This window comes from Thamnophis sirtalis, unplaced genomic scaffold, assembly GCF_051295495.1.
Source record: "Thamnophis sirtalis isolate CommonGarterSnake01/CBP01778 unplaced genomic scaffold, rThaSir2_p1.2 scaffold_4, whole genome shotgun sequence".
NCBI classification, from domain to species: domain Eukaryota; kingdom Metazoa; phylum Chordata; class Lepidosauria; order Squamata; family Natricidae; genus Thamnophis; species Thamnophis sirtalis.
The window spans coordinates 83,060,645-83,074,818 of record NW_028261384.1 but is presented as its reverse complement, the minus strand read 5'-3'; the positions used below and the strand labels follow the sequence as shown (position 1 = coordinate 83,074,818).

The following is a 14,174-nucleotide window of genomic DNA, read 5'->3' as shown; positions in this document are numbered from 1 at the left end:
GGAAATAGAATGAGATAGACTAAGCACTAAGAGAAAGATGAATGTTTCAAATTTAAATGTAACCACCAGCCCCAAAATGCAGATAAATAGACAGCAGTTAACAAGCCCAGAAAGTACTTTTTGAATATAATTTGCTTAACAGCAGTATTATACAACCCTATTTTAATATCTTGCTAATGAAGCATATGGAATCTGCTTTATCCTTATTTTAAAATCTTCAAACTTCAACTACTTAGTCTGTTGCAGAGAATTATCACAAATTACAAGCAATTGAAATGATATTTTGGTTTTTAGCAATTTACAACTCATGTTATAATTTACTTTTCCTGATATAATTTGAAGACATTTAAACATAATTTCTTCTTCTGTAAAACAAAAATAAGATAAAAGAAAAAGTATAAAAAAAATGTAAAGAATACCAACAAATAGCCCAAATCTGCAAAGATAAAGTCAGGAGAGCTAAGCTTTAAAATAAATTAAGACTCACAACAAATATAAAAAATATTTTTTTTAAAAATTCTTTCAACATTAAAAAGTAAGAAAAAAGTCAAGAAAATGATCAGTTCACTAATGGGAGAAGATGGCAAGGGACTAATAGTAGGGATAAATCAAAATTGTACAATTCATTCTTTACACATTAAAAATAGTCCAATTTATTAAAAGTAGTACAGTAAAAGACAGAATAAGAATACAAGTCAAAAGAGACAAGAAAATGATTTAGAAACACATATCTACTAGACAAGTTCAAATCACCAGGACTAGATGGATTGTATCTCAGCATTCTGAAATAGCTGACAGAGGTGGTCTCAGAACCACTAAACCATTTCTTTCAAAGATCCTAGAGCACTGGGGAACTACCAGAGGCCTGAAAAAAAGTTAATGTGGTTCTAATCTTTAAAAAGGAAAAAATGGACCCAGGAAACTACAGATATACAGCCTGGCATCAATAAGTGGGAAGTCTGAAAAAGATAAGATAGTGGATCTGTGATTACCTGTAAACAAGCAAAGCTATTACTAGAAATCAATATGAAGTTTTCAAAATACAAACCTTACTACATTATTTGACAAAGTGACTAAATTAATAGATGAGGGAAATATTGTAGACATAGTATACTTTGACTTCAGTAAGCCATTTAACAAAATAGACCACAGCCTACTTCTTGGTAAGATAGAAAAATGTAGAACAGACAGCATCATCACCTGATAGATTCATAGCTGGCTGAACAAAGCATTCACATGTGATCCTTAATGGAATTCTATTTAAATGAAGGGAACTATGCAGCAGAGTACCTCAGGGTTCTGTCCTAGGCCCAGTATTCTTCAGTGTTGTGCTTCAGAAGGAATTGCTTTATATCTCCTGCAAATAAGATCCAAGAGTTTTCACCACTCTTGAAACATGAAGTATAAGTCAGTATGATCTGTTCCATCCAACATTCCTATCATTTCAATTAACCTTAAATAACCCCAAAGCAGTAGATCCTTTTGTTTCTTCTTCACTATTCTGAAAAGTAAAGTTACAAGTATCATGAATGTAATTCAAAAATGTTACATTTTTATCTGCTTAACTCTTGGGAGATATTATAATAGTGGATTCCTCATTATTACTATGGTTGATGAAAGCTAATTTGATGTGATATTTAAGATATGTTATTACAGGTTATGGGAGATGAATGACTATATAAATATGATGAAATAAATAACTTTTTTTTACACTGGGATTCATAATTTTTTAAAATCTATTCAGCATTTCTTCTAAGTGTACTGTTTGTTCTTATGTAAATCTTAAGCTAATCTGGATAGGTTACACATCACATCTTTAATTAAGTAGAGGTAGATAATCACAATAAAATGTTGTTTCCAACACATTCGGGTGAATCCCTTATGCATCTCTGAATTTTTTTAATTAAATTTCTGCCACTGATCTTCATGCAGTCAGGATTGCTGTACATGGGAACCTCTAGTGTCCATTTTGTAATTCCAGAGAATATGGTTCCTAATGATCTCAGCTATTTGTTTTATTTTATTATATCAAGTGTTATTGTATTTTCTGCCAAAATTGCACTTTTCTAGACAAATTACAAAACAGCAAAACCATAATTATCAGGCTCTAAAAACCAAGAAAGGTAGGTTCTCTAAGCAATTCTCACTTGTACACAGAAATCGTGCCACACTAAAGCAGACTTCTTAGATCATAAAAGATATGCTCTACAAATCATTACCCTCCTTTTCCGACACAAACTATCAAAATTTAAATATTTCCTCCTCCTCTGGAATACACTCCCCACCATCTTGGGAATCTGGACAACATTAATCACAATCACCACAATAAAAGCCACATAATAACATTCATTATAACAATAACAACCAAAATTATAAAGGCAAATCAGAATTACTATCTCTAAAGACTTGTTGGGTCAACCATGTTTTTAACATGTCTTTCACTTCTTGCTCCTTATTTTTTCCTTTGCTTTGGAATTTCTCGCAGCTCTTTGTCATACAGCAATATATGGTAATTCATATCCAGCTGTCCTGCACCTTTAGAGAACAAGCTGCACAAGGTTCTAAAACTTAAAGATGTTAAAAGGGAAACCATACCCTAGGTCAGTGGTGGCACATCTATGGCACATGTGCCAGAGGTAGCACTCTCTGTGGGCACTTGCGCCCTTGCCCCAGCCCTACTCCCATCACATTTCTCATCGTTGTTTGCAGGACTAAAAAAATGTGTGAAATAGCATTCCACCTTCATCGCGGTACATACGCTGTTTCTGCCTCCATGACCTGCCCACTTTTCTCGCAGCGCCTTGTGCAGCACAGTGAAATTTAGCGTGCTTCACAGTGGGGGAGAAGGGGTCCCCTCCTCCTGGAGCCCATTGCAACATGGAGCCACAATGCGACCCTGCATCATTGTCAGAGCTGCCTCTGTTTTGATGCCTCACCTCCCCGCCAGCCAGCTCGTCTTTGGCTCTTCACCAACCAGCCGATTGTCGGCGCTCTACTCCTGGGTTCGTCAGACTCCAGACATCAGATTCCCACCATCCAGCACCAGTTCAGGGATTCCTTCCCCCACCCCGGGGAGGGGAGGAAAACAAGAAAGAGAGAAAAGGAGGGAAAGAAATAAATGATATTACGCATGTTTTCTTTTTTATTGTTGCTAAACATAATATTTCAAAAGCAGGTAAAAAATGAAGGGACATAAAAATGCATTTATCACATTTTTTTAGAACAATTAGCTGAACTCTGCCTTGTTTATTATTATGTTAGGTAGTAAAACCTCATTATTCAGGTTAAATTGCTGTGTTGGCATTTTGTGATAAATAAATGGGTTTTGGGCTGCAGTTTGGGCACTAGGTCTCTAAAAGGTTTGCCATCACTGCCCTAGGTGATCTCTTTATCTAGGATGGTTCCTGACATTTTCTCCTGGTCCTTTCTGTTAATATAGTAGCATCCCACACATTCACTTCCATGAGATTTAATTTACTTATTTGTGGTTACATATATTCACTATTCTCATTTAGTTTCTTGTCTTGTTCGGGAGTTTTGATTTTATCCCTTTTGTTTGGCTTTCACTTGAGTCCCAGAAGACCAGTTTTCAAATAGCAAAATCTATGGTGAAAAAGTTAGGAAATGTCCCTAATTGATCTTTATTATAATTCGTCACAATATAATTAAAAAAAGAAAAAGGGAAGGCAATTCCATGAACTTTTACTTAATTTCTCAGAAGTTATTTTTCCTTTCTTGTGGCAAAAAGGGGAAGACAGATAATGCCCATGTCAGTGTTAGTAAGTGAGATCAAATCTAAATGTATCCTTCCAGTATTGTATGACAATTTTGGCTGTTTCCCATGTCTAAAAGATATCCTGGCTGATAAATTCCAAATACTGGATTTGCAGCCCAGCCAAAGATATACATAGATCCATTATCCTCCTTTTCTGCCCCACATTTATAAGATTGTTTAAATAATATGGCTTAATGTTCTAATTCTTATACTGAATTAAATTGAGCTGAACTAAACTGAACAACTGGGTTATTGCAACTATACCTTAGTAAACATTTTCTGAATTATCCAATATATTCAGAATATAATTTTGTTTATTACCTCTGTTTTTAACTTTAAAACTGCCTTTTCATTTTTATTTATTCAATCTTTGATGAATATATTAGAATCCATTGGGCCCAAGATAGTGTAAACAGTTTAATAATTTCCTTTTTCTCTTTTGGTTTAGAAGCAATTTGTGACTTAGGAGCCTAGATTGACTCCTCCAAAATCTTTTAAAAACAAGGAATTTCAAAAGAGACAACAGTACAGTTATCCCAAATATAAGATTACATTAGTTTCAGAGGTCTAGAATATCAAAGCAAATAATAGTTTTTGTTACAATCAAGGATCAGTAATACAACCTGCAATTATCTGAAAAGTTGTATCCATAATAACACAAAAAGTATAATTTAGAGTGGGGGTGTTACAATATAAAAGTGATCCAGATTTTGAATCATAACCTTTCCATCCATTCAAGTGACTTAAAACAAAGCTGCACTTGTTGTGGAAAAATCTATCATTGGACCATATTAATTTAATACATGCTAGACATTAATCTATAAATTTAATTTTAAATATATAAAAAAGCCATCCTTCATTATTTCATCTTCAGCAACAAAGTTAGCCAATCTATTAATGAAAATAAATTTAAATATGTTTAAGTTTTCATTGCTACAGTGTAATGTACTAATGTTAAATTTGGAATGGAGTGATCAGAGCTTTAGTCCACCCTCAACCACAGAAGTTCATTGAATGATTTTCTGTCAATCATTCTCTCTCAGTTCTACTTACTTCATAGAATTGTTTTCGGGAGGAAAATAGGAGGAAGAAACATTGTGCATGTGGCTTGAGCGCTGTACAATAAAGGTAGGGTAGAAATCTAATAAGTGTATTCGAATATAATACATTTATAATATATAAATGTGTAATATATAATAGTATCTGAACAAACAACACTAATTTACATCACACAGATGATACTTAAAATCAAAGACTGTGCCTCAGTAACAACAGCCAGCCAATCAAATAGTCCAAAGTCAGTACATGAGTCAGAAGAAGTCAAACAAGCAACATTCACACTAATTTGCATCTCATAAAAAGATATTTAAAAACCAGTGCTCTGACAGACAAGCACAATTCAAAGGACACTGTCGATGTCTCCTTGAATGGTGATAAAATGTTTGCAACCAAATTGCCAAGTTTGGAGCTCAGACCAACAGCCCAAATCTAATAAATAAATATTTCATCTTGGAGTACGCTCTCATTGTGGAGAATATAGTCGTTCCAGCCCAGTTGTTTTTGGTTTTTTGTTTTTGTTTTTGTTTTTGTGGGGGGGAAAACAGTAAAAATATTGTGAAAGAAAACATACAATTTGTATTTCTTGATCTTCAATAAGTCAGACTTATTGCAAATATCCGTTACAATTCCTATACAGATGGAGGAGGAGGAGGAGGAGGAGGTGGTGGTGGTGGTGGTGGTGGTGGTGGTGATGATGATGATAGTGATGATTGGGTGACTTACAAAAATATGACTAGATTTGTTGTTATTTTATGGTCTAATGTATTGAAATACATCTTCATAAATTCAGATTCAAAAAACAAGTGCATATTTTGGAATGAATAATAGCTATTTTTAAAAATCCTGTAGTTTTTAATTTTTTCCTGTTATTTCCAAGGACAACTCCATGGAACAAACAAATGCCTAATTAGGAGTTGCAGATAAAAATGTTGGCACTCTGGAGTTGAAAGTGGCACAATGACAAAACATGAAAAACATTCAAGCCTCCAAAGAGATTTCAGCCAGAACTTAAAGCAGCACAAAATATTTTTGCCTCTGTTATGAAAGGATATTTGGACATTATCCAATACTTAAAAAACAAGGATAGCTAAATTCCTAATAAAATATTGAAAATTCTCCTCACAAGTCATGAGGTTCATAATATCAAACACCTTTCTACATTGTTGGAATTCCTACATGTGATCTGGGACAAACAAAAAACAGAAGTGAGGCATACTCTTGGCAATGATATATTTTTAATGGAAAATCTGAGAAAGTTCAAAATGAATAGCCAAAGATTATCACAATATGAAAAGAAGTACTTTCTTAATATCTAGCAGAGCCGATATTTCATATATTACAACTTCCATAAAAAAATATGCTGATTTTTTTTCTACTTGTTTTGGAATTCCTTGCACATTGAACCGAAGAGGCAGAGATTCTTAGAATGTTACCTAGTTGTGAATAACCTTACTCACTTTCAATAAATCAAGTTAGAGATACCAGCAGACTTCTTACAGTTTTCCAAGTGCAGTATTTTAATCCTTAGCCACATTCAAACTTCTATTTGCAAAGTTACTCATATTTTAATAACTATTATTACCTCCTACATCTACATAAATACAAACATACCATCCTTATTAATGTTATCATTATGAAAGAAAAGTAATTGGTTAGATAATATCTAAGGTTTTGACAAGCACATTTTGTCAGCAAAGAGATTATCAGTGGTTTCTGATTCCAATAGCATCAACTAAAACTAGCAAGTAGACATTTATTTAGATAATATTACAGAACAGCAAACAAATCAATCTCATTTAAATACAGTGCCATCTTGATTCAAAATCACTAGCTTTGTTGGGAAATGTCTATGGAGACTCTCAGTCATCCAGATTATGGTTGTCCCAAAGGTACTTTTTCAAGAGTCAACTAGACTTTCTAGTTTTTCTTTTTCTCCCCATTGTTGGGGAAGCAAGTTATTTGTGTCTGATCTAGTGATAAGGAATCTCTCCTAGTGTTTTATTTATGAGTATCTTTGTAATGCTGAACATCTCTTAAATGAAACTTCTATATTAAACAACCCCTTACTTGTTTAAGTAAGTTCTTAATCTTTTTATTTCTATAACTCAGTTGAATTGCCCTCAGGAACCTGTCCCCAATCAATAATTATCTGAAGTCTCCATTGTAATACTGCATTCATTGCACGGATTTGAGATCTGGAGGATCTCAAGGAGAAGGCTAAAATCTTAATTTTGTTAAGAGTTGATATCTGAATTATAAATTGTTAATATACACAAAATGTCTTAAAAGCCTTAAAAACCTTGCTATGTTCCCAAGCCCGGGACATTGAATGTGCCAATGGTACAGTTTCCAGGCTATATTGCTACCAAGCCAATTATCTTACTCTTGTATACCTTGAGTTGGACATTTTACTGTTCTTAACATTTTTTTAAAAAATGTAATATATTTCTAAACTATAAGCCACCCGGAGTCATTGACTGAAATGGGCAACCATACAACTTAAACAAATAAATAAATTTTTGATAGTAATCACTTTTGCAGAGTTATCTCTACATCCCCGTAGTTGTGAGTGATTTTACTAAATATCTGCAAGTGCCTTTTAGGATTTTTAGAGTATAGCACATTATTGCATGTGAAAGATCAGCTAAATTGCTGAAGATAATTATGGCAAATGGTTGGCTTTCATTTTACCAGTGATAAAATAATGGAGGAAGTATCAATGGCATATGACAGATGCCAGTGATTTAAGAGGCAAACATATACCAAGAACCAAAACCTAATTTATGTGGCTATACTGAAATAAATAGATAGGCATTAGAAGACACATGTTTTCTATCAGCCATATAAAGACAGTTTCTGCCAGGTTTGGCTTGGGGCCTCATAGGCATCCTGCCATCAAAGACTAGAAGTGGGGGAGGATAGAGGGACAATAATGCTGTGGGTGTACATGATGGGAAATAAGGAGTGGGGAATGACAGATGATAAAGACCAAAGAAGCTTGGAACCAGTTTGTACCAACATTCAAGGCCAGGTATCCTGAAAAAGAATGTGGATTATCGAAAACATTGCAGAGTTCTCAATTGGCTAAACATGGTCAGAGCAGGAAATGCAGAGCTAGCCTGAGTTTACTGCAGCTAACATTTTTTAGTAAAAGAACCTTTTGCTTCAACCAAATGAAGTCAAGGTCTTTCTTTGCTAAGGGATCAGATTTGAGCAGATCTGACAGTTGTATTTCCAAACTATGCTTTCTATCACAGTAATAAAATTGACATATGTATGTTTATGAGTAAGTTGTGGATGTCAAATGAATAATCAATCACTAATGTTTTCAATAATAGAGCAAATATAATTCCAAAGTCAGTTTGTCCTTTTTTATTACCCCTTTTGCCTTTCCTCCTGGACATACTGATTTATTTTCAATTACTGTATTCCTCACCAATGTACTAATTGGGTACAGAGTAGTTACTCTTCCTAATTTGAAAGAATATAGTTTTAATAAAGGATACTTCCCCTTTAATTCGTCTAATGACATATAACAAGGATAATTTTATGATTTCTTTGAGAGAATATAATATTTATATACTAAAATATTTAAAAATAATAGGTAACCTTTCATTAGAAATCTGATTGAGTAACGAATAAGTGATAAGCCTCAATGGCTTTTTAATAGCAACTCAAATTTCTTTTTAGCAATACAAATATCAGATCTTTGGCAACATGACCTTGTACTTTGAGAATTTAATACTTCATTATTTAGAACAACCAAAAGGAATTTAAGTAATTTGTAGGTTATTGCAATCAGATATAGGACATCTACCATACGGTTTAAAGGAAACTTGAAATACTTGGCAATTCCATACAGGAGATAAATTGGCAGACGTTACGGAAACAGAGTGGATTCTTTTCAGTATAAAAACTGAAGTAGAAAATCATTGACACTTGACTCCTATTAAATGAGCACATATATATCAAGATTATTATTCCAAATGTTGCAGAGGTGTCCAAAAAAAGAGTCATTTTTTTCATTTGTAGTGGACATATGATAAAGTGATACCATTTGTGCATAAAATCTTTGGGGAGATAAGTCCTATAATTAATCAAAGAGTTGAATATTCCCCAGAGCTAGTTTTAACTCATTTATTTATAGGACTAAACCAGGTTAAAAATGCTGAATTAATTATTTTTTTTAATCTTGGCAGCCAAAAATAATAGCTGTGCAACATTGGAAATTTTTAAGTAACATAACAATTGAATTGTAATAACAAGGACTCTTCAGTAGTTACATTAGAAAAAAAAATCACAAAGTTAAACTAATGAGTTCAGAGGAAGGAACTGTAATTTTATCAAATTTGGATGAATGTGATGGTTTATCTCAATAGCAGTAGACTATAATCTGATATACTTTATGTACCATATTATATTACATCTCTGCTCCATAATCTGCACTGGCTGCCACTTTGCTTCTGGGTCCAATTCAAGGTGTTGGTTTAAACTTTAAAACCCTTATGGCATTGAACTAAGATATATGAGGGACACCCCACTTCCCCTGCCATTTACATTAGCCTTCTGTATTAGATCTCACAGAGAAGGCATAGAGTACTACTTTTGATGGGTCCCAGAAAATATACTTTCTCTGCTGTGTCATCCATCTTATGGAACATCCTTCCTTCCCACATAAGAATGGTCCCATCAGAGTGTAATAAAATCTCATATTCTGAAATGTCCTTAAGACCTGATTATGTAATCATTGAACTGGAGACTTGTGAAGGTATCTCTTTGGCCCCCCAGATTGGGGCCCTTACTCAGCCCCAGGAAGGAGACTTTTATGCACATGGCCCGCTGACCTTCTTTGGAAGGGTGAGACTGAACGGTTGCTGCTTATGAACACTAGACTTTTACATCTTATCCTTGCCTACATATGGCCGCCTTATACACCACTGACTTTTGATCTGGTGACCGAAGACATCTCTCCGGGACATAGAGGAGAGAGAGGAACGGAGCAGTCCTCTCTCCTTTTCTATATTATTGCTTGCTAACGCACTTGCTCAGTGCTCCGTACATTTTTAATGTATGGTGAGTGCTTGGGCTATGACTGTGTTGTATGTATGTGCCCACTTTTTATTATATAGTTGTATTTGTGTTTTTTTAATTTTTGTGGGGGAGTGTCTGTTGTATGATTGTGTATGCCTGAGAGGGCTGGGACCATAACCGGGTACCTCCTACACTGAGTGCTCTGCAGAAGTGTTAGGGGGGCCTGGCTCAACCCCCAGCCTTAGAATGTATGGTTCGAAGGGCTTGCCAGGGATGTCGATCGCTGAAGGGGAGGGTGGGGGCCTTATGGACGCGGGAGTGGGCCGGAGCATTATGGTCCAAATGGGAGAGGCAGATATGGCGGGGACTTTAGGGGAGGGTTCGCTATGTTACAGAGATCCTTCCTTCCGGCCCTATTAGTCCCACTCCAAGGCCAGATGGCGCGAGTAGTCAGGGCCCTGGTCTCAGGCTGCTGTTGCTAAATGCCAGGTCTGTGGTTCACAAGGCTCCCCTCGTCCAGGACTTAATTTTAGACGAGGGGCAGAACTGGCGTGTCCCCCTCACCGAAATGTGCCCAGAGGGTTTTCAGGTGCTTCACCAGCCGCGATCCCAGGGAAGGGGTGGGGAGTCGTTAGTTCCTGCTACGGAGCTTGTTGGGTGCGAGTCCTTGCTGGTGAGGTTGGATCCTGGGGGTCAAGTGGGCATGCTGCTAACGTACCTGCCTGTCAACAGCATTGCAGCAGCCCTCCCCTCGCTCCTCGAGTCAGTAGCCGAGCAGGCAGTTGAGTTTCCCAGGTTTATGGTGCTGGGGGGTTTCAACTTGCCTTCGCTCGGTGAGCACTCTGATGGGGCGCAGGAGTTCATGGCTTCCATGACAGCCATGGGCTTGACACAAGTAATTCGGGACCCGACCCACTCAGCGGGTCACACACTTGACCTCGTATTCCTCTCGGAGCAGTGGAGTTGTGATCTTGGTCTGAGGGGCATTGAGATCTTGCCCCTGTCGTGGTCGGACCACTGCCTACTGAGGCTCGACTTTCGGAGGCCAATCCCCCACTGTAGGGAGGAGGAACCGATTGGGTGGTGGACTCCAATTGCGCAGAGCCAGCCGAGGTACCGAGGGAGGGTCTTGAGCACCATCGTTGGATTGATTTTCAGTCTGTTACCCCTGAGGAAGTGGACAAGGCCATCGGAGCAGTGAGTGCCTCCACTTGTGTACTGGACCCCTGTCCCTCCTGGCTGGTTGCCAACAGCAGGGAGGTGACATGGGGCTGGATCCAGGCAATTGTGACCACATCTCTCCGGGAAGGGTCTTTCCCCCCCCTTTAAAGGAGGCGGTGGTGAGGCCCCTACTGAAGAGACCGTCCCTGGATCCAGCCGTTTTAAATAACTATCGTCCAGTCTCCAACCTCCCCTTTGTTGGGAAGGTTGTTGAGAAAGTGGTTGCCTCTCAGCTCCGTCGGTCCTTGGAGGAAACCGATTATCTAGACGCCTTCCAATCTGGTTTCAGGCCTGGCTACAGCACGGAAACTGCTTTGGTCGCACTGACCGATGATCTCTGGAGAGCCAGAGACGGGGGCCATGCCTCCGTTCTGGTTCTCCTGGATCTCTCAGCGGCCTTCGATACCATCAACCATGGTATCCTGCTGCAGCAGTTGCGAGATGTGGGGGTGGGAGGCACCGTTTTTCGGTGGTTCTCCTCCTACCTCTCGGGCAGGTCGCAGTCGGTGTTGGTTGGAGGACAGAGGTCGACCCCTAGGCCCCTTAATTATGAAGTGCTGCAGGGGTCGGTCCTGTCCCCCCTCCTGTTCAACATTTACATGAAGCTGCTGGGAGAGATCATCCGACGGCACGGGATAGGATACCACCAATATGCGGACGATACTCAATTGTATCTGTCCGCCCCGTGCCAACTCAGTGAAGCAGTTGACATGATGTGCCAGTGCCTGGAGGATGTGAGGGTCTGGATGGGGGTGAACAGACTGGCTCTCAATCCTGACAAGACTGAGTGGCTTGTGTTTTTTTCTCCCACAAATTGGCTTCGTATTCCATCTCTCAGGCTGGGGGGTGAAATTATATGCCCCTCAGACAGAGTTCGCAATTTGGGAGTCCTCCTGGACCCACAGCTGACTTTAGATCACCATTTGTCGGCTGTGACCAGGGGGGCGTTTGCCCAGGTCCGCCTGGTGCACCAATTGCGTCCCTATCGGAACTGGGAGGATCTTACAACAGTCACTCATGCCCTCATGACCTCATGACTGGACTACTGCAATGTGCTCTACATGGGGCAGCCCTTGAAGAGTGTTCAGAGACTCCAGCTGGTCCAGAACGCAGCCGCGCGAGCGATTGTGGGTGCACCCCGGTACACCCACGTTACACCTATCCTCCGTGAGCTGCACTGGCTACCTATTGGTCTCCGGATACGCTTCAGGGTGCTAGTTATTACTTAGGAAAGCCCTACATGGTATTGGACCTGGGTACTTGAGAGACCGCCTTCTGCCGATTACCTCCCACAGACCCATTCGATCCCACAGATTAGGCCTCCTCCGTATTCCATCGGCCAGCCAATGTCGGCTGGCGACTACTCAGAGGAGGGCCTTCTCTGTGGCTGCCCCGGCCCTTTGGAACGAGCTCCCCGTGGAGATTCGGACCCTCTCCACCCTTCAGGCCTTCCGGACGGCTGTGAAGACCTGGCTGTCCCAGCAAACCTGGGGTTGAGTTCCCCCCACTACTCGAATTTGCTGTGTCTGTTGTGCTTTTAAATTGTTCATATTGTCTGATTGTCTTTGTCTTACTTTTTGTAATTTCCCCTCCCTTGGCTTTGTTCAGCCGCCCTGAGTCCCTTCAGGGAATAGGGCGGCCTACAAATTGAATAAACTCAACTCAACTCAACTCTCTGTTACTCATAGTGCCATTTTTTATTTTCCCTTCAGTTATTATTTGATGTTTATGATATTTATCATTGTGGATTTTCATATTGCAATTGGTGTTTTTATATCTTTGCTTTTTATCTATGATTGTGTGCCACTCAAAGTCACCTTAGATGAGTGAGTATATAAATTTAATTAATAAGTAAATTCTCTCTCCATCTCTCTCTCCCTCCCTTCCTACGTCCATCCCTCCCTCTCTCTCTTTAATGAATTTATATGTACAGTATCTGTCTCTTTATTCTCATTGCCGTAGATCTCTTTTGTCTTTTCTCTATTTTTTCTTTTTCCCTTTTTCTATGTATGTATCTTGGATTTATGTTAATATACTTACATGATATTGTTCGTTAAAAACTAATAAAATATATGTTTTAAAAATTATGTATATATTAGCCATACATTTGAGATATAACATGTATAAACTTCAATATATGACTAGATTTGATTCATGTAAGCATTGGCAGGGCTTCAAATTGTTGTTCTGTAATTGCTGTTAAGGAAATATTTCTCCATTATTCTTTTCACCAGTGAATGCCAGTCAGCCTGAATGTGAACCTGAACCTGAAGCCAAGAAAAAAACAAAATCAGAACTGGAAGATGAGACCAAGTTCAATCAGGGAACAGAAACAACACTCATAGCAGTAAAAGGTGCAGAGGTAGAAGTGGGTCGAGAGCCAGAGAGAGAAGAAGGGGCATTAAGTGAAAAAGAAAGGCAAAATGAAGATTTGAATGAAAAAGACAACTGCTCAGCATCCAGCCTCTCTTCAGCAAGCAGCACTTTAGAGAGAGAAGAACCAGAGCAAAAACTAAGCAATAAAGATAAAGCCGGTAAATTGAAGCCTTTTTTCTTGCTGTACTATTTAGTTTTGTAATTTTCACATTTGGTTTTTTTAAAAAAAAAAAAAAAGTTGAGTCTGTTTTCTCATTTCTGTAGTTTCCTAAAAGTGTATAAAACATAAGATCACATAGTTCTTTGATCACGTTCTGACATCCCCCATAACATATTATATTCCTATGGTTTAGACATTGGAAAATAAATTTGGAATGTAATACCTATTATATCAGAAGATAAAAGATGAACTAAGATAACATCACTTTTATTATTTTTAATATTAGTGTTCATTATTTTTATTGGATTCTTTAATTAGATAGTACAATTTTCTCACATTAGTTATTTAAACTCAGATACTAATGTCTCTTACCTTATAAAATACATTTTAAATGGATGTATCTTGTTTTTCTATGAATCTCATTCATTTTTTAAACTAAAGCATGAAAAATTGTCATTCTGCTCCCCTTTATTTTAAGCATATATCCCTTTCCCATTTTATTAAATAGGTTTACAGTTCTGTTATGTCATTTCTGACTATCAAGTTTATTCC

General features: G+C 38.0%; 1 protein-coding gene across 6 annotated transcripts in view; it reads left to right on the top strand.

Moving 5' to 3' along the window:
* Nucleotides 1–14,174, top strand: part of FHOD3 (formin homology 2 domain containing 3) — a 256,533-nt gene that overhangs the window by 168,490 nt on the left and 73,869 nt on the right. For all 6 annotated transcript variants that reach the window (XR_015696402.1, XM_087713216.1, XM_087713213.1 and 3 more), the window contains one exon: nucleotides 13,321–13,620. Coding sequence is in view for 5 of the 6 variants with exons in the window: in XM_087713216.1 (XP_087569342.1) it covers nucleotides 13,321–13,620 (300 nt within the window). In the remaining variant the exon portion in view is untranslated. The remainder of the gene's footprint in view (nucleotides 1–13,320; nucleotides 13,621–14,174) is intronic.